Source organism: Haliotis cracherodii, unplaced genomic scaffold (genome assembly GCF_022045235.1).
Source record: "Haliotis cracherodii isolate W230 unplaced genomic scaffold, xgHalCrac1.p SCAF_5, whole genome shotgun sequence".
Lineage (NCBI taxonomy): Eukaryota > Metazoa > Mollusca > Gastropoda > Lepetellida > Haliotidae > Haliotis > Haliotis cracherodii.
The window spans coordinates 18,533,738-18,557,733 of record NW_027266308.1 but is presented as its reverse complement, the minus strand read 5'-3'; the positions used below and the strand labels follow the sequence as shown (position 1 = coordinate 18,557,733).

Here is a 23,996-nt window from a genome sequence, read left to right as displayed (position 1 = left end):
ACGGGATGGGACTTCAAAACGTACTAGAATTGTACTTGAGTAAGAAAGTGTTATCTCAAATATATCATTTGTTACATTTGACCACTTTCTAAAAGGCATTGTGTCTTCAATGTTCATACAAGTTAAGTAAATAAATTACTTTGCTGAACTTATTCTTAAAAATTATAACATGCGAATAACATGCATGTTGGTTAAAATATGAAGAATTGCTCATATTCAAGAGAGTTTAGATTGGTTCGATGCACAAATGAACATACTGCTCTGAGGAAGGATAAAGTTGTGCACTTACAGTGGTTGTCCAACGTGATGGTAACTACGATGATGAAGCATGGCGGAACAGGAAGTGTTTAATACGTATGTGCGACCGCTTACATCAATTACAATACTTACAACAATAACACACATAACAACATGCTGTCTTCAACCCCATCATGAGATTCTTCTTGCTGGGGGATGTTAAAGTCACTTACACATTCCCTCAGTGGAATCTCTCGGTTGTTTTGTCTGCTCTCTTGGAAGATCCATTTGAACCATTGGCATCTACTACGTTATAACAAATGACAGAGGATGTAACTCTCATATCAGTTTAGCACGACACCTACAAGGATTTTGTCTAATATTTGGATGATTAGTCAAAGGGATAATTATTTCGTTAGATTTTTTCAAGATTTTACAAAAATGTTAAGTTGAGAGTTGAGACAATGAAATTAATAACTTCTTCAGGTCCAAGTGCATCTCTACACATCAAAGTTGATGCAGCACAACCCAGATTACTACCACAGTGCAGTTTTTTAGGAGCAGATCAAGGTAAGGTACAATAAACCTGTCTCATATTGTCATGAGGAATGTGTGGGAGGGTGGTGGTGGTCAATGGCAGTAATTTTGATGTTGCTATTGCTTGGAACTGCTTTTGGTTGTGATTTTAGGATATATTTACAGACTGTTATTTTTGTTAGATGGTACTTCATTGGGTGGCGTCTACCACAGCCTACAGGCAATAGGTTTATTCAAGACTAGGATGTACAGTAGGGTGAACGTGTTACAAACTGGTATAAACCATCAGTGGTTTGGACATACTTGACAGGGCAATCTGCACTCGATAGAATGTGTATGTATGGATGACTGTACCAGGCTCCAGGGTTCCATAGAGGGATAAGTTGCATCTTTGAAGATTGCCCTGGCACAATTTTAAGGCGGTAAGGACCGCAGTGGTAGAGAGGTCCGGAGAAGACATTCCAGATGTAACCTACCCCAGGAAGTAAACCCGATCTGAAACTGAAACTCACAATTAATTGACTAAATTTCAGCAAACTAACTTTGTACAAACTTACATAATAATGCTGACCGTCTACCACCCAGTGACTAACATTCTCTGCCGCCCAGTGGCTAACATTCTCTGCCACCTAGTGACTAACATTCTCTGCCACCCAGTGGCTAACATTCTCTGCCACCTAGTGACTAACATTCTCTGCCACCCAGTGGCTTACATTCTCTGCCACCCAGTGTGAACATTCTCGGCCACCCAGGGCTTACATTCTCTGCCGCCCAGTGAGTAACATTCTCTGCCACCTAGTGGCTAACATTCTCTGCCACCCAGTGGCTTTCATTCTCTGCCACCCAGTGGCCAACATTCTCTGCCACCTAGTGGCTAACATTCACTGCCACCTAGTGACTAACATTCTCTGCCACCCAGTGACTAACATTCTCTGCCACCTAGTGGCTTATATTCTCTGCTGCCCAGTAGCTAACATTCTCTGCCACCTAGTGACAAACATTCTCTGCCACCCAGTGGCTTACATTCTCTGCCACCTAGTGACTAACATTCTCTGCCACATAGTGACTAACATTCTCTGCCACCCAGTGACTAACATTCTCTGCCACCCAGTGACAAACATTCTCTGCCACCCAGTGGCTTACATTCTCTGCCACCCAGTGGCTTACATTCTCTGCCACCTAGTGACAAACATTCTCTGCCACCCAGTGGCTTACATTCTCTGCCACCTACTGACAAACATTCTCTGCCACCTACTGACAAACATTCTCTGCCACCCAGTGGCTTACATTCTCTGCCACCCAGTGACAAACATTCTCTGCCACCCAGTGGCTTACATTCTCTGCCACCTAGTGACTAACATTCTCTGCCACCCAGTGGCTTACATTCTCTGCCACCCAGTGGCTAACATAATCTGCCACCCAGTGGCTTACATTCTCTGCCACCCAGTTGCTAACATTCTCTGCCACCCAGTGGCTAACATTCTCTGCCACCCAGTGGCTTACATTCTCTGCCACCTAGTGACTAACATTCTCTGCCACCCAGTGGCTTACATTCTCTGCCACCCAGTTGCTAACATTCTCTGCCACCCAGTGGCTAACATTCTCTGCCACCCAGTGGCTTACATTCTCTGCCACCTAGTGACTAACATTCTCTGCCACCCAGTGGCTTACATTCTCTGCCACCCAGTGGCTAACATTCTCTGCCACCCAGTGGCTTACATTCTCTGCCACCCAGTGACTAACATTCTCTGCCACCCAGTGGCTAACATTCTCTGCCACCCAGTGGCTAACATTCTCTGCCACCCAGTGGCTAACATTCTCTGCCACCCAGTGACTTACATTCTCTGCCACCTAGTGACTAACATTCTCTGCCAACTAGTGACTAACATTCTCTGCCACCTAGTGACTTACATTCTCTGCCAACTAGTGACTAACATTCTCTGCCACCCAGTGGCTTACATTCTCTGCCACCCAGTTGCTAACATTCTCTGCCACCCAGTGGCTAACATTCTCTGCCACCCAGTGGCTTACATTCTCTGCCACCTAGTGACTAACATTCTCTGCCACCCAGTGGCTTACATTCTCTGCCACCCAGTGGCTAACATTCTCTGCCACCCAGTGGCTTACATTCTCTGCCACCCAGTGACTAACATTCTCTGCCACCCAGTGGCTAACATTCTCTGCCACCCAGTGGCTAACATTCTCTGCCACCCAGTGGCTAACATTCTCTGCCACCCAGTGACTTACATTCTCTGCCACTCAGTGGCTGACATTCTCCAACCGCTCACTGACTAACATTCTCTGCCACCCAGTGGCTAACATTCTCTGTCACCCAGTGGCTAACATTCTCTGCCACCCAGTGGCTAACATTCTCTGCCACCCAGTGGCTTACATTCTCTGCCACCCAGTGGCTAACATTCTCTGCCACCCAGTGGCTTACATTCTCTGCCACCTAGTGACTAACAATCTCTGCCAACTAGTGACTAACATTCTCTGCCACCCAGTGGCTAACATTCTCTGTCACCCAGTGGCTAACATTCTCTGCCACCCAGTGGCTAACATTCTCTGCCAACTAGTGACTAACATTCTCTACCACCCAGTGGCTAACATTCTTTGCCACCTAGTGGCTTACATTCTCTGCCACCTAGTGACTAACATTCTCTGCCACTCAGTGGCTTACATTCTCTGCCACCTAGTGACTAACATTTCCTGCCACCCAGTGGCTAACATTCTCTGCTGCCCAGTGACTAACATTCTCTGCCACCCAGTGGCTAACATTCTCTGCCACCCAGTGGCTAACATTCTCTGCCAACTAGTGACTAACATTCTCTACCACCCAGTGGCTAACATTCTTTGCCACCTAGTGGCTAACATTCTCTGCCACCCAGTGACAAACATTCTCTGCCACCCAGTGGCTAACATTCTCTGCCACCCAGTGGCTAACATTCTCTGCCAACTAGTGACTAACATTCTCTGCCACCCAGTGGCTAACATTCTCTGCCAACTAGTGGCTAACATTCTCTGCCAACTAGTGGCTAACATTCTCTGCCACCCAGTGGCTAACATTCTCTGCCACCCAGTGGCTAACATTCTCTGCCACCCAGTGACAAACATTCTCTGCCACCCAGTGGCTAACATTCTCTGCCACCCAGTGGCTAACATTCTCTGCCAACTAGTGACTAACATTCTCTACCACCCAGTGGCTAACATTCTTTGCCACCTAGTGGCTTACATTCTCTGCCACCTAGTGACTAACATTCTCTGCCAACTAGTGACTAACATTTCCTGCCACCCAGTGGCTAACATTCTCTGCTGCCCAGTGACTAACATTCTCTGCCACCCAGTGGCTAACATTCTCTGCCAACTAGTGACTAACATTCTCTGCCAACTAGTGGCTAACATTCTCTGCCACCCAGTGGCTAACATTCTCTGCCACCCAGTGGCTAACATTCTCTGCCACCCAGTGACAAACATTCTCTGCCACCCAGTGGCTAACATTCTCTGCCACCCAGTGGCTAACATTCTCTGCCAACTAGTGACTAACATTCTCTACCACCCAGTGGCTAACATTCTTTGCCACCTAGTGGCTTACATTCTCTGCCACCTAGTGACTAACATTCTCTGCCACTCAGTGGCTTACATTCTCTGCCACCTAGTGACTAACATTTCCTGCCACCCAGTGGCTAACATTCTCTGCTGCCCAGTGACTAACATTCTCTGCCACCCAGTGGCTAACATTCTCTGCCACCTAGTGGCTTATATTCTGTGCTGCCCAGTAGCTAACATTCTCTGCCACCTAGTGACTAACATTCTCTGCCAACTAGTGACTAACATTCTCTGCCACCCAGTGGCTAACATTCTCTGCCACCCAGTGGCTAATATTCTCTGCCACCCAGTGACAAACATTCTCTGCCACCCAGTGGTTCACATTCTCTGCCACCCAGTGGCTTACATTCTCTGCCACCCAGTGGCTAACATTCTCTGCCACCTAGTGACTAACATTCTCTGCCACCCAGTGGCTAACATTCTCTGCCACCGAGTGACAAACATTCTCTGCCACCCAGTGGCTAACATTCTCTGCCACCCAGTGGCTTACATTCTCTGCAAACTAGTGACTAACATTCTCTGCCACCCAGTGGCTAACATTCTCTGCCACCCAGTGACAAACATTCTCTGCCACCCAGTGGTTAACATTCTCTGCCACCCAGTGGCTTACATTCTCTGCCACACAGTGGCTAACATTCTCTGCCACCTAGTGACTAACATTCTCTGCCACCTAGTGGCTTATATTCTCTGCTGCCCTGTAGCTAACATTCTCTGCCACCCAGTGGCTTATATTCTCTGCCACCCAGTGGCTTACATTCTCTGCCACCCAGTGGCTAACATTCTCTGCCACCTAGTGACTAACATTCTCTGCCACCCAGTGGCTAACATTCTCTGCCACCCAGTGGCTTACATTCTCTGCAAACTAGTGACTAACATTCTCTGCCACCCAGTGGCTAACATTCTCTGCCACCCAGTGACAAACATTCTCTGCCACCCAGTGGTTAACATTCTCTGCCACCCAGTGGCTTACATTCTCTGCCACCCAGTGGCTAACATTCTCTGCCACCTAGTGACTAACATTCTCTGCCACCTAGTGACTAATATTCTCTGCCACCTAGTGGCTTATATTCTCTGCTGCCCTGTAGCTAACATTCTCTGCCACCCAGTGGCTTATATTCTCTGCCACCCAGTGGCTTACATTCTCTGCCACCCAGTGGCTAACATTCTCTGCCACCTAGTGACTAACATTCTCTGCCACCCAGTGGCTAACATTCTCTGCTGCCCAGTAGCTAACATTCTCTGCCACCTAGTGACTAACATTCTCTGCCACCTAGTGACTAACATTCTTTGCCACCTAGTGGCTTACATTCTCTGCCACCCAGTGACTAACATTCTCTGCCACTTAGTGGCTTACATTCTCTGCCACCTAGTGACTAACATTCTCTGCCACCCAGTGGCTAACATTCTTTGCTGCCCAGTGACTAACATTCTCTGCCACCCAGTGGCTAACATTCTCTGCCACCTAGTGGCTTATATTCTGTGCTGCCCAGTGGCTAACATTCTCTGCCACCTAGTGACTAACATTCTCTGCCACCTAGTGACTAACATTCTCTGCCACCCAGTGGCTTACATTCTCTGCCACCTAGTGACCAACATTCTCTGCCACCTAGTGACTAACATTCTCTGCCACCTAGTGACTAACATTCTCTGCCACCCAGTGGCTTACATTCTCTGCTGCCTAGTGGCTCACATTCTCTGCTGCCTAGTGGCTAACATTCTCTGCCACCCAGTGGCTAACATTCTCTGCCACCCAGTGGCTAACATAATCTGCCACCCAGTGGCTAACATTCTCTACAGCCCACGACAGTCGGAGATGGTTTTTTTGTTCGTTAGCCTAGAAAATTCTGGACTGGCAGCATTTTATCTGGTCTGGTAACATTGCAATTTGTGACTTCTGTGCTGTGCTGTGACAAGAATTCTACCGGGGCTAATCATATTTTAAACATGCATTTTCAGGGCTGGATTTAACATTCACCAGTGCAACCTAAAATTGAAAAATGGAACCTAATATTTATGTCTACATGTACCAAGTGCATGTTATAAATTTTCAAATTTTTGTCTGACGAACATTAATTTTTGTCCACACAAAGTTGATTTCTGAACACACTCAATACTACCATATTTTCTTGAGTATAGTGCACAACCATATGTAATGCAAACACACACACCCCCCTCCAGGTGATTCAGTATTTTGGAGGAGTATGTGAGTTGTGTTTAATGCTTCTTTGAATAGTATTCCAGTTGCATCACGGCGTGTCAGCTTAATGTGGGAGGAAAGCCTGAGATGATGCAGGTCTTAGACATTTACCACATAATCAGGACGAACAGAGATTCAAACCCAAAATCATATGTTTCTTGCGTCCCTTGAATAGCTGGAATATTGCTGAGTGTGGTGTTAAACAACGAACATCACATCAAGGGACGCAGCCTTTGAGTAAAGTATGCAGACAAAATTTAGATCAATTTTAGATCGGTTCCCGTCAGCAAATTCAGGTAAATGAACAGGTAATAACAAACTTGGTCAATACCAATTTGAAATCGCTAGGCATAATGGTTTACCGTTTAACAGGAATAGTTAAAAGGAAGAGTCCAGGCAGAAGCTTTGTGTGGTGGCCAACATTGGATGAAGATATAGAAGCAGTGGTGAAGTCCTATTTTACTGCTAGACAATGTTTCATGTGTTCAGATTAAGATTACCATGTGTATTAATCTTGGTTCTCAGGCACTGCCCACTTAATCATGAAGTTGACAGCACGTTTCATTTTTGTTTCCATTTTAAATTTATTTTGTGCATTGTGTATATTTTTTATATTTTTTGGAAAATGGAAATAAAACAAAAACTTGCAGCAGACTTTATGATGATGCGAGTGATGCCTCAGAATCAAGAGTATTATTTGTTTGGCCTTAGCAAAACACAGCAATCCACGTTCAGCCAACTTACTGGTGATTCGGATAAAAATACCCAAGAATATAACTTCAAAGAATTTTGATGCAATGACTGGAAGAACTGTATCTGAAACTATTATGTATATATAATAATACAGGGCTATATTTGTGAGATATTCATAACCCACAGGAAAGCCCTTTTAAAGCGAGGCTCTGACACAATTTCTACCCTCATGTACCACTGCTTGCGAGTTATTATGTGGGTCACCACTGGTGTTTGCTGTGTTCCGTTTTGTTTCACACAAGTGACGGTCACAGGATACATATTTTATGCCTTTCCAAATGTTATGTTTTGAACATCTACTTTTAGCCAACTCAGTGAAAACATGTCAGGCCTATCATTTAGTTTATTTCAGACTGCATTACAGTGACATCGTGTTATGACATCACGGAAGAGCATATTCCTTGAAAACGTAGCACATAAACAATAACACAACAAGCCTTCCTGTTTTTCTTTAAGATGGACAACTCCAATGCGTAATGACTTAATGAACAATCATTGGGAGAAGTGGAAATGTGACAACTTTACAGATCAAGTCTCTGTGAGGGTCACCTTTCGGGGATAACGTTTTACAGACGGCAGTGGATGGGGAGATTGTAGTGGACCCATGTTGCTTGGCATGGTCTCCCTAGGAGGTGGAATGTCTGTGACATCATCGTGTCTCCATAAGAGGACTCATGAGTGGTGTACATAGCAGGCACATTTAGGTCGGTAACTGCATAGTATCAGACTTGAATTGTCTCTTAAAGGGGAAATATCCCTGACTCTGTTTCATCTGTGGATGTCTTCAAGTGATTCTTCAATACTTGAACAAATCTTTCAGCAGCACCAATTGTCTGTGAGGTGGTGAGGTGAAATGGCGTTTAACGTCGCGTCCAAGATTATTGTACTTATACTTATATAGCGACGTGCATGCGTGCATGCACGCTTGTACTAGTCCGGACTGATGCCGATTTTTGTGCTAGCACACTGAGATACCATGCAGCAATTTAACATGAATACTCCACTCAGACACATTATACTGACTCCGAGCTGACCAGTCCTTGTTTTAGCCCCTTAATGCTGGGCGCCAGACAGGGTTACAACAAGTACCATCTTTTAACGTTTTTTGGTATTATGTGGCCAGGGATCACAGGGATCAAACCCCGAACCTTCCGCACTCCGGGTGGACACTCTACCACGGAGGCGGTCTTTTGTCTATGAATGATATGGTGGACTTCTTTTCTGTTTAATTCCATTTTGTGTCATAAATGCAGCAAACTCTTCAGAAGTGAACCGATGTCAGATACCAGTTCAAATGGCAGCCCATGAGGAGCAAAGATTTGTCTGAGCACCATTATTGTCCTTGTGACCGTCGTTGTATGCATCGGAAAAACTTCCGGCCACTTTGAGTACGCATCTGTTAGAATGAAGAAATGATGCCCCTTGTATATTCAGCACAGTCAACATCAACGTGTTCCCTTGGTTGTCTTGCTACAGGCCATTCATGTAGGGGAGCTGATGACGGTGTGGCTTTGACTTCAATGCACTGCCAACATGACTTCACCACTGCTTCTATGTCTTCATCCTATGTTGGCCACCACACAAAGCTTCTGGCTAGACTCTAACTAACTATACCTGTATGTTCAGTGTGCAGTTCATCCAGGACACGGTTTTGAAGAGTAGGGGGAAAGATGGCCCGTAGTCCCCATAGCACGACACCCATAGCACAATAGTTCATGCTGCGAGAGTTTCATGTCATCCTCTGCATGTGACAGGCCATCCGTATGGCATGTAGCCAAACACCTTGGACAAAACAAGATCTTTCTTCGTGGCTTCAGATATGTCTGCGGCTATTGCTGGTAGCTTATTAACTTGCGTGAAGTGGAAAACTGGGGTTTCTTCTGGACCATCGTTGTTTAGGATTGGTAGACATGAGAGGAGATCCAGATTTGAATGCTATTCTATTTTCCTGAACTGAATGTCATATCAATAGGCGGCCAAAAATCAATGCCCATCTTTGTTTGCCTGCAGCTGCAAGAGTTGGCACAGGTTTCTGTGGTCCCAATATGGCCAGCAATGGCTCGTGATCTGTGTCAAGTGTAAAATGTCTCCCAAACAGGTACTCTTTACACCAAAAATTATGGAGAGCGCCTCCTTTTCAATCTGTGCATAATTCTGCTTGCTCTTAGCAAATGTTCTCGAAGCATTCGCTACAGGTTTTTCCAACGGACAAATTGGTATTTCTGCTAACCTAAGTGCAAAGTGAGGCCGTCTTATTGTTGATCGTCATTTTGGAGACCTAAATGTGAAGTTCAGTTAATGTGAGCAAAGAACACTAGCAGTTTTCAAGATTAATTGAGGCTCACATTAATTTCAAGATTTACAGTATATAAATTAAATTCTTGCCTGTGAAGAGATCCCACGTTTAATATACATACACTTGTATTACACATTGTGTGAAACCAAAATGCATGCTTGTGTACTGTCGGAACATGTTTCATGAACAAATATTGAAAACTCTCAACATTCCTTGCCTTATTCAATGACATTGCTTGTGGAGAGGTTATGCACATTTGATGACCCCAGCAACCTTGTTCCTAGGCTGACGTCCCATAGCATTGTTTTGCCGATGGATCTTGCAACAAAATTCCACAAATTACGTTATCGGGTATTGGGACGTGATTGTTAACTTTGTGCTGCAGGGCCCGTTCCACAAGGCGATCGTACTGTAGTGCAACGATAGTCGCAGGTCTATATTAAAGTATGTGAGTTGCGATAACCTTAGCACTCAATTTACCTATGGGAACGGATGCCTTAATTCTAAAGGTGGACCATTCTATGGTATTAAATTAATACGTTTCAACTTTTGATGTGGTTGAAGTATTATTCTGTTGAACTCAATTTGATTATGTCGTGGATTGTGTTAGTGTCAGCCTATTCACACATGACAGTATAATTCTAAAAAAGTTATAATTGGCTAGTAATGAATAAAATACTAAACTCGCCCCCGTGTTAAACCAAATTTATAAAACTTGTGAATAGTTGTGGTATCTGAGTCACTTTCGCTCATCAGATGCCATAACTAATCACTCGTTCTGTAGAATTGGTATTACAGGGGAGCTTGTTTAGTATTATATATATACAATTAATTGTAAATGTTTCAAATTTGTCATACTTTCTAAGGCATGACATCATCAAACTGTGGGTGTTTCAACTTTATGAGACCAGGGTGCAACCTGGTTTTGATGTCAACATGCACCTGTTGCAAGTTAAATCAAGATCTTTTAATTGAGCCCTGATTTTTAGCTCAGCTGACCAAAAGTCAAGTGAGGTCAAACCTTGGCCTGTTTGTTTGTCGTCCATTGTGCGTCCATCATCTGTCGTGCAAACACTTGTCCAATGAAACGTCACATGCTTTTTTGGTTTTGGCATTTTTGTGTAGTTAGTTGTTGGGCTCAATTAACACATACATTTCATTTTTCACAAAACTTTCCATTTTGACCTATATATGACCTATGCTTCTAAATTCTCTCAAAATGCATTTCTTCATACTGTAAACATCATCCCCTCAGAAAGTACAAGACCAACAAAGCCGAATCTTCATTGCTTGTTCCAACCAATGATGACAACAACAACCATAATAATAAGAAATTGATGGGCCAATAATCAGACAGTGTGTTCAAAATTTGGTATTTGTTTATTTTATGGCATTCTACATATATGTTTTTGTTATATGATATACAGTGTATGTTATAAGTGTTTAATGACACCTCATATGGATACAGTGGCCAGCTCCCCAGCAATATATGCGTGAAGATCTGAGGTAGAACAGGTCTTCAGTAACCTATGCTTGCTGTAAAAGGTGACTAACAGGATCAGGTGGTCAGGCTTGCTGACTTTGTTGATGCATGTCATCATATCCCAAATGAGTGGATCGATGCTTGTGATTTCAATCACTGGACTGTCTGGTCAAGACTCGATTATTAACAGACCGCTGGCATAAAGCTGAAATATTGCTGAGTGCGGCGTTAAACTACAAACCAACAAATTCCCAGCTACAGTCATTCCTACAGATCTTCATTGGACATTTATGATTGATGATTTGAGTTCCCAATGAATCAAATGCTGCGTTGCAAGTTGTTAACACTTAAATTGGGGAGTGGTTTTCCACTGCAAACATTACAGTTGGTTTCGAAATATTTCTGATTGGACAAGGAATTAATATTTCATTAATTTTCCTCCTGTGAAGTGGAAAAATATGAATACACTTTGGCAAAAGTAATTCTCAACTACTACCACTTAGGGTATATTATTTTCAAACCCTATTTTATTTTGTTGTCTTTTTCTCAGTTGTGGCTCCTTCAAGAGAGAGACTCAACCAAAATGTGCACAAATGGTAAGTTTCTGCTTGATATACTTTGCAATTAGAAACCTGATGGCAGTAATAGAGATGCCAACCAATACACTTTTGGATTAATAATTCTGCTTTTGAGCATAAAATTACACTGTTATTCTTGTCCTGCCTAGTTTGACATTTTGTTCACAAATTATTTACATGCATAAAATATCACAGAGATCAAATTGTTAATGCACCAGTCAACTGGCGCTTTCGAGAGTCAACTAATTGCAAGTACTCAGACATTTCTGTCGGGAATGGAAACACTGTGTTGTCACATGATGAATTTATGAATGTGTGGAGCTTTATACCAGACACCTTTCACAAGTTTATCCAACGCTCTTTTTGTCGCCTCCCTGAAAAAAAAAATGGTGGCTTGGGCGGGTTTGTATTTGTATCTTACAAGATGTGTATTTGCTGAAATGTGGGGCAGATGGATGTCACTGATGAAGTTATTGCACTCATTTTCGACTACCTTCTCAATCTTGATGCCATTTTTTTTAATATCTCTTGTAAGTAAATGTTTCTGCTTATTTTGAGCTTCTTGCTATTTTTCAAAATAACCTTTAAATTTGGAACAGAAGTCCTCTTTACTATTGACTATCCATAATAAGTTGTGCAAGTAATAGTACCTTGCTTGCCAGTTTTTTTGCATATGCACAAAACATGAAACCTCACTTCTTTATGTGTACGCTGGCAACATGATCGTGAAGTAAGGGGTGGTCACATGTTCAAGCCCATTTCTCAGAAAAAAAACAAAGAACAGGAAACATCACAAATTCAATTCTTTATCACAGTTCATAATCTCACTTGTAATTTGTAGTTAGGCATATCTATAAGATACAAACAGTCAAAATTAGTAAAGATGTTTGGCCCCTATCCAAGATAGTGTCAACTTGCCTGAAAGTGAGGTTGTGACAAGAGATGTCAAACATGTGCAAGATTTAGACATGCAGTTTAGCTGGGATGGAAAAAGTTGTTTACTGTTACAGTGGAATTGCATATGTGAAAGACACCATGGGAATTAGCTGGAGAACTAACCTGGAAGTTATTCACGGAGCAGTGGACAGTGGCAGGATATTTCTATCTTGGACAAGTACCAAAGTACTTACGTTAGCAAGCTGCTGCTGTCCCTGAAGAACGCTCGAATAATGTCGTTTCTGAGCCGAGCTCGAGTCAATAGAATACGACTTTACTGTATCATCGGTTTTGTGGCCAGTTATTTTGCAAATCCCGCGATTTTCAAAACCTGCGTTTGATAGCAAAGTGAAGTCAGTTGCCAGAAGACAATGGTTTGTATATTTTGACACCAGCTTTGGTAGAAATTTCTTTCATCATGTTGCCAATGACATTTACACCAACTGGCCTCGTGGTGTACCATTCAGACTTGTCTCTTGGGAACCTGGTAAAAAGCACCATTGTGGGGATTGAGAAGAGACATGTATTTTTTTGATGATGTTGTCCGATGTTGCAAAAATGCGTTTGTTAGGGCTATTTGAGTCTTTGAGGTACCCCCTGTGATTTTTAGTGACTTTGGAGTGTGTTATTTCAATGAACTTGAACCCCTGTTCATCAGTGGATTCGCAGAAGAAAGATGAAGTTAATTCCCATGGGCTTTCTTTACCACGATGGGCGAATCCGAGTGTAAGGTCGAACCAAACTTCACAAAGAAAGCTGGAAGAAGTTTCAGTATCAATTAAAACTTGCAAAAAAAATATTTTAAATCATTCTCGGGGATAGCAGCATGATGTGTTGTTGGGTCAAGGCCATCGCTTAATTGTTTGCAGTGTGAAATTCCCCGTCTTGGATAATGTTTATGCTGCGCTCAAATGGCGGCCCCCTGATGTGCCTGTGTATGGCAGCATGCAACCTAACAAAACTGGATTTGGAGTAAAGATTTCCCTCAGCATTTCTGACTTTGGCATAAAAGAACCTCAGTCTCTCATTCAGTAGAGAAGCAGGAAGCTCTTCGAACTTGGGTTCAAAACCTTGGAAACCAAGCCACTCTGGAAGTGAAAGGATTGCCTTGTTCAGGGTACAAATGTGACAGTAAGTGGGAGTAATTTGTATTTATTACGGTGTCATGTTCAAATGAAATAATATATCTGAAATCTTATAAAACAAAATATTTAATTTACGTTAATATCTCGTTATAATATTGCCAATTTTTGCGATGACACATTAATTGGTCACGCTATGCTATCATGGCAATGGTGTAAGGGAGGTAACTCTTGTGATGTTGATCGAATCTGCGTAGGAATTTTAGGATTGTGTTTATGTATTCTTTTATGTTTCAATGTCTTATGTCGAAATATTTTAACTCCCCAGGTGGTATTACGCCCAGAAGATTTGGAGAGGTTCCCATCCACGATGTCCTGTACTGCTTTTGCATCAAGGGACGCGAAGCGGTCACAGGATGCCTGAACTTCAGTTCGGGGGCCATCTCAGAACGATTTTCAGCTCCAACAGCTGTTGTGAGTAATAATAATAACAAAGTTAGGTGGGTGTATGAAAGTGTTTACCATTACAGAGTTGCAATAAATGTTTTTTACTCTGAAAGAAACTGATTTTGTTTTGTTTTCAATTTGGCAAAGCCCAAGAAAATTACATCGGTTATGATTATGATCATGTAATTAATTGAAAAAGGTACATTTCATTTACCTTCAATGTCTTGAATTATCTCATAAAATGTCACGTCGTTCCATTCGCTGAATATTTCATCGAAATATCCAATATGGAAGTCAGGAAAAAATTCCATCTGTTCCTCAATATTGATGGTTTCAAAAATAGTTCCATTAATTAATGTATACATACACAGTGATGAGACCCAAAAAATTTCAGTGATGTTATGCTCATTCGATGACAATTTTTAACCAATCAGATCAGAGAACATATCTACTTTTATGTTACAATAAGTGATATGTGCCGGTACTCGCAGATATTCAAAAATATAAGATGAAAAACGTTGTAATTATATTGAAAAAGTCATTATTATGTCTAATAAAGATTTAACAAACCAGTCATCCACTTTCATAATGTGGGAAGCTGTTTCTCGTGGGTTTTTTTTAATCTCATAATGATCGTTATATGTTGCCATCAACAACCAAGCGCCATTTTGTGAATCGGTGTATATAGAATTATGAACCCGTGAGAAAATATATCAGCTGGAGCGAATACTCGCAGTTTGAATTCAGCATCGTAAGCATGGCGTTTTCGTTTAAAACTCATGATGAAAATGTCAGTCAGTCAAAATATACCAACTTTTATAACCCCCTTTACACCACTATTGTGTGTTAATCCAATTGAATTAAATAAACTATCATACTATAAACACATTGAATGACCATCACTTACTCACAGGCTTCTCCAGTTTATTAAACTAATCTCTCGAAAACAAAGGAATTAAGCCCCTACAGCCCGTGCCTCAGCATCCCCCCTGCCCCCTACTCCTCATATTCTTCTGTGTTTGCCCTATGGACAGTCGTGTGCAGGTACAGGAGTTCAACTTACCTTGTTAATTATCTTCAAATTTCGTCTTCAGGTGGTGTTACCTCCATATATCTTTTCCCTGCTTGATATATCCACTTTTTTGCGGTTTATAGCCATTTTTATTCGTGGCTGCATACATTTGCAAGTTTCGCGCCTTGGTCACCATTTTAACTTTCATGCATCTCGTGTTTACGAGGTTGCATGTTAATGTACTTTTGCTATAGTTTTCTTAAACTATTAGTGAATCTCTTATTCATGATGTTGATTATGGCTTTCTATTGACATAATTTCTATTTAATTAGGCGTATTATGTTTTTGAATTGCTTCCATTCACGCTTAATACCCTGTACTGGTTGTGTTTGTACGCTTGGCTCACATATTGTACAGTACATCTTATGTGATTCTGCTTGTTACACTATGCACTGTTTACATCTTTTTGCAGAATGTATTCTCTGCGTTGTGCTTTATGTAAAAGGCCCAAGTCGGGGAAAGACCAACATCAGCTTTGCCCATACTGCAAGCCTGCGTGCTCGTTTGACCATCGCTGCTCTGTTTGCGCTCTCATGTCAGTTACAGAAAGGCTCTTCTTCGTTGCCAGAAACAATTTGCTAAAAGGAGGAAGGTGCCTGATACTTCGCTGCCACCAACCTCTCCCTCTACCTCAAATCCAGCCCGTCAGATCTGACTACGGGTGCTCCTCTGACTACAGTTCCTTCGGGTGCTCCTCCCAAATCTACGCCATCTACGCCGCTTGATTTTTTTAATCCTAAGGCCGTTCGTGCTTTTAGGGAGCAACACCTTCAGCGTCCTCCAGGCGACCTGCTTTTGTCTCCTGTCAGTCGGATATTGCCGGGTCCCGCCAGTCGCCAGGTCCCCGTTGCCGCTCTCATACTCCTGACGACACCACTGATGCCTTTGTCAAGCGCCGTCTTCAGCTATCACGGGGCAGTGTCGCCAGATGTCACCAAATCGTCCTCAGGCGTCACCAGCCGGTGACAACTATCGCCTGACCGTCGCCAGCGATCACCGAATCGACGTCAGCTATTGTCGGACTGTTGGCAGCGATCCCGGGAATTTCGCAAGCTCCATGGGTCATCGTCCAGTTGCCAGGCCCCTTTTTTGTCTCGTACTGTTATACGCCGACCATTGCCTACTCAGCGCGCCTTGTCATCTGTTTTGTGGCTCAGGGTGGCAAATGTCTGGAGTCCTCCCTTCTGACACCTAGCCGCCCTTTGGATGATGATGAGCAACATTTTGTACCGGACTATAACGAAGCGCCTCCGACCAAGTCTCTTACTCCTGAGGATATGCCTGCTTGGCTTGTGGATCATCTCCTTTGTGCATCGCCTGGGCAAGGTGACCCCCAAAGTAGAACACAAAGTTTCAGAGTCTGGAGAAGTTCTCCTCCCGAGATTCCGGAAGGAGCATTACCCCGTTCCACTCTATGGACTTTGCCAACATGTGAACATAATTTGGACCTTCTGGCTATCACTGAAACTTGGCTTCGATCAGGAGACACCGATCACATAGCCATGGGGAAGCTAACTCCCACTGGATACAAACTCGTTCATATACCCAGACAAGGTAAACGTGGCGGTGGATGTTCCATTGTTTACAGGGATAGTTTAACGTGCTCTATAATAGAGCTCTTGGAACCATCTTCATTTGAGATTCTTTCAGCAAGACCCAAACCTAAGCTTCTGGATACTTTCTTCATCGAATTCGAAGATCTGACAGATAAACTGAACAATGTTGGTGGAAAATTACTGATTTGCGGCGATTTCAGCATCCATGTTGACAAAGCGAATGATAGTATTGCACAAAAGCTAAAATCTGTATTTCAAACCAAAAACCTAATTCAATATGTCCTACATCCAACACACAAGGACGGACATATCCTGGACTTAATAATCTCTAGAGCTGATGAACTTTGTTGTCATGACTTTATCTATGACCACTCGGTACTCTCCGATCATTTTTGCATACTGTGCTCTATAAACATCCAAAAACCTGACAGAACTCAAAAGGAAATCAGCTGTAGAAAGTCGAAGGACATCGACATGTCCTTATTCTCCTCTGATATTGAGTCCTGTATAAACTCTCAACAAGTAGACACTGTGTCTGATGAGGTCAAGCTGTATGAGGATACACACCGAAATACGCTAGACAAACATGCTCCTATGAAAATACGAAGGGTGATCGTACGCCATCAGACAGCCTGGTATAATGAAGATATTCGTTCTGCTAAGAAAATTTGTCGGAAGCTAGAGAGACAGATGCGCGGAACTAAGTTGACCATCCATTGTCAGATGCATGCAGCACAACGAACCATCATAAATAAATTGATTGAAGATGCAAAGAAATCATACTTCACATCAACGATAACCAGCGCAGGAAATCAGAAAGAGGTTTTCCAAGTTGGATATTCACTGCCCTCCAAGAAAAAGCAGAGGGCTCTCCCTTCTCATACAACAGTTGATGAGCTTGCCAACAGATTCATTAACTTCTTTACGGAAAAGATTATAAACATCCGCAGTGTACTGTTTGAATCACAAGACAGTATGGTGTCAACAGGCGCTCGTGACCTTCCAGCTAGACCGGTTGAAATTCACTTGACACGTCATACTAAAGCTCGTGATCTTCCGGTTAGGCCGGTTGGTGTTCACTTGACATGCCTCCCACCAGCAAGTGAAGAAGAAGTGACAAAACTATTGGCAAAGAGTCTGACCAAATCCTGTTCTCTCGACCCATGTCCAACATGGCTACTTAAGAACTGCCAATACGTCCTCATACCAACCATCACGGCTATCATAAACCAATCACTGTCTCAGTGCGAGGTTCCCTCTTCTCTAAAGGAAGCATTGATAACTCCACTCCTCAAGAAGAAAACTTTAGATCAAGATGTTCTAAAAAACTATCGCCCAGTTTCAATCATGCCATTTATTTCAAAGGTGATCGAACGTGCGGTAGCATCACGTCTTCATGACCATATGCATGCAAATAACCTAGGTGAAATTATGCAGTCAGGCTACAAGACTGGTCACAGCACGGAAACAGCCTTGTTGCGTGTGCAGAATAACCTACTTCATGCTGTCGATTCTCAGGGAGCTGCAGTTCTTGTGCTCTTGGACCTATCAGTGGCTTTCGACACCATAGATCATTCCATTCTACTGACAACACTCGAATCATGAGTTGGCATTACTGGAGATGCCTTATCTTGGATTGCTTCATATCTCTCAGGACGCTATCAATCAGTTATCATTAATGGAGTAAGATCAAAGAAGTATGAACTAAAGTTTGGAGTGCCTCAAGGCTCTGTCCTTGGCCCAATACTTTTCCCCATCTACACCCTACCAGTAGGAGATATAGCAAGATCTCACAATCTAAACTTCCATCTGTATGCTGATGATACACAATTGTATCTGGGATTCAGACCGTTGACTACATCATCAATCAGCACTGCCTTTAAAGCAATCTTAAACTGCATAGATGACATCAGATGCTGGATGAGAAGCAACTTTTGAAAGTACGAGTTCCTGGTTTGAAAATTGGGGACTGTACAGTTGAGCAAAACTCTTGTGCCCGAAATCTAGGCGTGATCATTGACTCAACACTCAGTCTGGATAACCATATAAGCAGTATGTGCACATCAGGAACATCAGACAGATAGCAAGATACGTAGACACAGCATCAGTCAAGTGCATCTGTAACATCAAGACTTGACTATTGTAATAGTCTTCTGTATGGTATCCAGCAACATCATCTAGATAGACTACAGGGTGCATTACACTGCTGCCAGGCTCATAACACGGAAGTCAATGCCTGAACACATTACACCCATCCTGAAAGAGCTGCACTGGCTACAAATCGATCCATGGGTTATCCCCAGTATACCTCCAGGAACTCGCTGCCCTTTACCAACCTGGACGAACACTGAGATCTGCAAACCAGCTACAGCTTGCTGTTCCACCAACCAGCAGAACAACATATGGCAACAGAACCTTCCGAAAAGCAGGTGCAACTCTATGGAATGCACTGCCCATTGATGTCAGGGGATCTGAAGATGTCAACACCTTTAGATCAAAACTCAAGACCATCCTCTTCAAAAGAGCATACGGCTGAGTGCTCTTGAGCAGGCAGTATGTCTGGATACGTAGCGCTATATAAATGCTTAATTTGAATTTGAACATATACAGTGTTCCCTCGTTATTGCACCCTTCACTATAGTGCTAACTCGGTTATAGCGTGCGGTAAAGCATGGCTCCCAAAATTTTCTAACATTTTCAATAAACTCAAGTGTTTCAATTCAATGACACAATGTTTTTCCCCATCTCAAAAAACATTATCAGCTGATCACCGTGATCACATAACACCGGAAATACCTGTCAACAAATCCGAACTGAAGTATGCAATTTAATCCTATTATTATAATATCTGGTAATATAAAAAAAATTCATTGTTTATCTGGACTAATGTTTGCAATATATTTTAATGATATTCAAAATTTCATTCAATAATTATCATAATGTTTACAACAATTTCGGCAAAATAGTATGCGAAGTGAACGGTAGATTGCACAACTCACCGTTATCAACTTATTAACAACAACCACGGTCAGATTACAGCTACTGACGCCTTGAAACAAACTTTAGTTGCAAGAGAATGGATACACATATTATAATTGCCATACATGTAAATCAAAATACATGTAGTGCGGGAAGTCCCTACGGTGACTGGGCAAAATCGTTCCATACATTAAAAAATATCCTGCATACAATTTATACCAAAGTGCTATGCTTATGGTTCTTATAATTTTTGGACCAAGTTTGTTATACCTGTTTATTCACCTGAAGGGATACGATGTGTTGTTTTTTGAAAGCGCATATTAATACTCAATAAATCTTTTTTTACACTATGAATCATAATAACTTCTATTCTAATCTTTTTTGAAACTCTGAAACGTGCAACATAGATCATGTTAGGTAGGCAGAGCATGTATACTGTTTTGTTGGTCATCTACCACCTACGACTTGACCTTCGTTAAAACGCTGATCATCTATAACGCTCATCAATTATTTGGACCGCGAAGGTAGCGTTGTAGCGAGGGATCACTGTATCCTCCTGTTGATGAAGACATTCGGATGATCGTCGGCTTCCCTCGGCTCAGTACCTCAATTTCGATGACAGATTTGCAACTTGGTAGGATAGATGCCGCTCTTCATCACACCCTTTATCCACTGTTGGCGATGGCTTCCGCCAACTCAGCCATACAGGACTGCTAAAGACAAGATGACCAATGGCTAATGACCAACTCCTTTCGGTCTTGGATTGGCAACGGCATCAACTTGTGCACATGTCCACTTACCTACAATACTGCATTGGATCCATCACCATCGTTAGATGCTCAGCCTTGCTCAAACAGTCTTGCTGGGATCCGTCCTTCAAGACGCAATTGATGCGCCAACCTTGGTCTGGTTCGGCTCTTGTCAACGGCCAGATGCCTGATGTTGCCAAGGAGGCCCAGAGTTGGGACACTAATCAACAACAGTTTTGTCTCCTTAGTACCATGGAACGTCTCCCCTTTACACAGCTTTCTCAGCAGTGGAAATTCTATGTTGGGAAGAGAACTAGTTTGAAGTAGAAGTCCTCTTTTTTTCGGCACAAACGCCGGAAAAGACCAGACCTACAAGCCGACCCACCGAGGACACTTTCTATAGACTTTCTTCGGATGGCCAACAACTGGCAACTCTCTCTGCCTGTTGTCCGTTGTTCATCCGTCTCCGTTCATTACGGATCCTCCGCAATGGTTACTGCCTGCAGTTCGATGCCGTTCATCCTCTAACTACCATCCCCTTGGAACCTTGATATCGTCATCTTGATGTGCCGGCTGTTCAGGCCAATATCGATCTACTGAACGCCGACTCCATCTCTCCAGTGTTTAATTCTCCAGTCTTCCTGGTGTCCAAGAAGGGTTCGTCAAAAATTGCGAATGATCCACAATCTGGCGCTATTCAACCTCCATTATCTCGCGCCTCCGCCACATTTCCAGATGATCTCCATCCGGTCTCTGCGCCACCTCCTTCAACCAATGGACTACCTCATCAGTCTGGATCTCCAGGATGCCTACCTGTACATTCCCATTCATGCAGCACATCGTCATTTCCTCCGCTTCATCTTTCGTGGCTCCCATTTGGCATTTCCAAAGCTCCGTGGTTATTCACATGTATAACCCATCCCATCGTTGGGTTCCTTCACCGCAGGGGAAATTGGTTCGGAGCCTACTTGGTCATGGCGTCCATCAAACCCTGATTCTTCAGCGCGATTTCATCCTTCGCCTTCTCCATCGTTTTTTGGGGACGATCAACATGGAGAAATCAGATCTCACTCCTTCTCGCCATCTCACTTTCACAGGCGGTCTCTTTCTAAAAAGACCTCTCCTTGATACAGGTTCCTCCGGATCGGTTCACAGCTATCCAATCCGGGGTCAGGAGAGCCCTCTCTCAAGCTCTTGATCTCTGCCAGTGGCAGGGCCTTCCCTTTTTGGCTCAGACCTCCATGCTAACGTCTCCGTCCGGTGCTTCTGGTCATCTACTTCTGTCTACTTCCACATTTCTGTGGAGGACGTCGAGGGTACGCATAGCTTTGGTCCACTTGTCCTGGCCCAGCAGGTGATTGACCAACACCCGACCCGGTTCGCCGTGCCGTTTCCGAGGAGCATTGCTGATGCCTGTTTCCAAGGTAGGACCATCCCTTGTGCTGTTCCTCTTGGGTTGCTAGGTACTGTTCTGTCAGTACCGAGTAATGGTTTTGTCCCGTTTTTCCCCTCTTTTTGAGCCGTATACGGAATACCTTGCTTGTACCCATTGTCAAGCAATGTTCTCACTACCTTCAGACCACCATTCTGTTCCGAGAGGGCTTGACCTGCATCTTACCTCCTTGCCTGCTGTTCCAGGAGCTGCTACCTTGCTGTCGCCTGCTGGGTTTCCTGCCAGATGGTTTATTTGTGCTTCTTCTGTGTGCCTGGGGATTCTCGGGTTCTCGGGGTAAGCCAGCCTTCCATGTCAGTCAAAAAAATCACTGTGTAGCGTCAGGTAAGGTAAAACATTTCTAATTAAATGCGATGTTTTTACACTTACCTGATGCTACACCTATAGGCCCACCCAGACTCCGACCTCCTCCTCCGCCTTACCGTTGGCGCCACTGTGTACTCTACGTCTGATGTATGATAGGGCCAAGGGGGATAACTCGTGGATGTCGAGGCACGGGTTGTAGTCTGTTTAAACTGTCTCTTCATTCCAGTGCTGTCTGTTTGTGTAAGGTAGGGAAGCTAAAGCACTGTGCAGCATCAGGTTAGTGTAAAAACATTGGATTTAATCAGAATTTTATATCGTGGAATACCGATATACAGGTACTACCACGCACCTCTACTTCCCCGGGTGTTACAAGACATCAGAACTCACTGTTTTTCCCTCTGGTATATTCTGGCACTGATGTCATAGAGGTTTATGTTCTCATACAAATTATCAAACAATAGTTATTGTAAGATATTCAGGGTTAACTGTATCAACAACAGTTATATTCTACACATTTACAGATGATGACGTAGCACACATGTACCAAACCTGGTGATGTAGTAAATGTTCCATGAACCTGCCATGCTTGTTATGGATCTATTACATGGGGAAGGCACTCTAGCTGAGAACTGGAAGGATTGGTTTCAAAGATTTAAGATTTATGTAACAGCCAGCGGTATTGCTGCGAAGTCAGAGGGCATGAAGAGTGTGACCATGTTACATTTGGCAGGAGAATCAGCCATGCAGGTATTCAATTTATGGGCGAATGAAGGCAATGAAAAGAAGTGTTTCAGCAATATTCTCATCCGAAGTAAAATCTGACAGACAATAGAAATACATGCATTCTGCACGAAATCATAGAAAAATGGGAAAACCATCAACCAGTATGCAGACCAGTGAATTTGCTGACTTTACTGAAGGGTTAATTAAAGACTTGATTTTGAAGAATACAACCTTTATTACATCAGACATAATCCCACCCCCCTCCCCAATAAGCTGCAACTTACATCCAAGTTTTCTTGTTTGCTTTTCAGGGATGTTCACTGCAGTCTCTTGGAAAATCTTCAGACAGTGCTTGAAACAACCTTGCCATCACCCAAGAACTCCAGTAGAGAGGTAGGAGCAATCATCTGGCTGCATCATCGTGGGCAAATACAAATGTGAAATTGAGATTTGATATGTCACATTATCTTCACTGCATTTAAAAACTCAATTCAAAGAACTCAAATTGATAAAAGCAAGTAAAAGTTCTTTTACAAATAACTTTTCATGTTTAGTAATTGTAGAAATTTTGTAAGAAACTGTAGGTATTGAGTTATAAATTTGCTTACAGTAGGGTAAGTACTCAGTAAAACAGCCACAACCAATTGTTTATTTGCAAATTGGTCTTTAACTTTTGCTTCAGAAGACTTCTATGGCTGCTTCAGAGCGTTGTCTACAGTTGCTCTAGAACACTGTGGTGGCTTCTACAGTTGCTTCAGAGCACTGTGACACTTTCTACAGTTGCTTCAGAGCACTGCAGTGTCTTATACAGTTGCTTTAGAGCGTCGTCTGCAGTTGCTTCAGAAGACTGCGGTGGCTTCTATGGCTGCTTCAGAGCATCGTCTACAGTTGCCCTAGAACACTGTGGCACCTTCGGCAGTTGCTTCAGATCACTGTGGTGACTTCTACAGTTGCTTCAGAGCACTGTGGTGACTTCTACAGTTGCTTCAGAGCACTGTGGTGACTT

At 43.0% G+C, this 23,996-nt stretch overlaps 1 protein-coding gene across 1 annotated transcript in view; it reads left to right on the top strand.

The window, feature by feature from the left end:
• Positions 1-23,996, top strand: part of LOC139442848 (E3 ubiquitin-protein ligase FANCL-like) — a 148,645-nt gene that overhangs the window by 104,109 nt on the left and 20,540 nt on the right. The window contains exons 8-10 of the mRNA XM_071223748.1: positions 724-807; positions 11,660-11,705; positions 23,302-23,383. Of these exons, the coding sequence (XP_071079849.1) occupies positions 724-807; positions 11,660-11,705; positions 23,302-23,383 (212 nt within the window). The remainder of the gene's footprint in view (positions 1-723; positions 808-11,659; positions 11,706-23,301; positions 23,384-23,996) is intronic.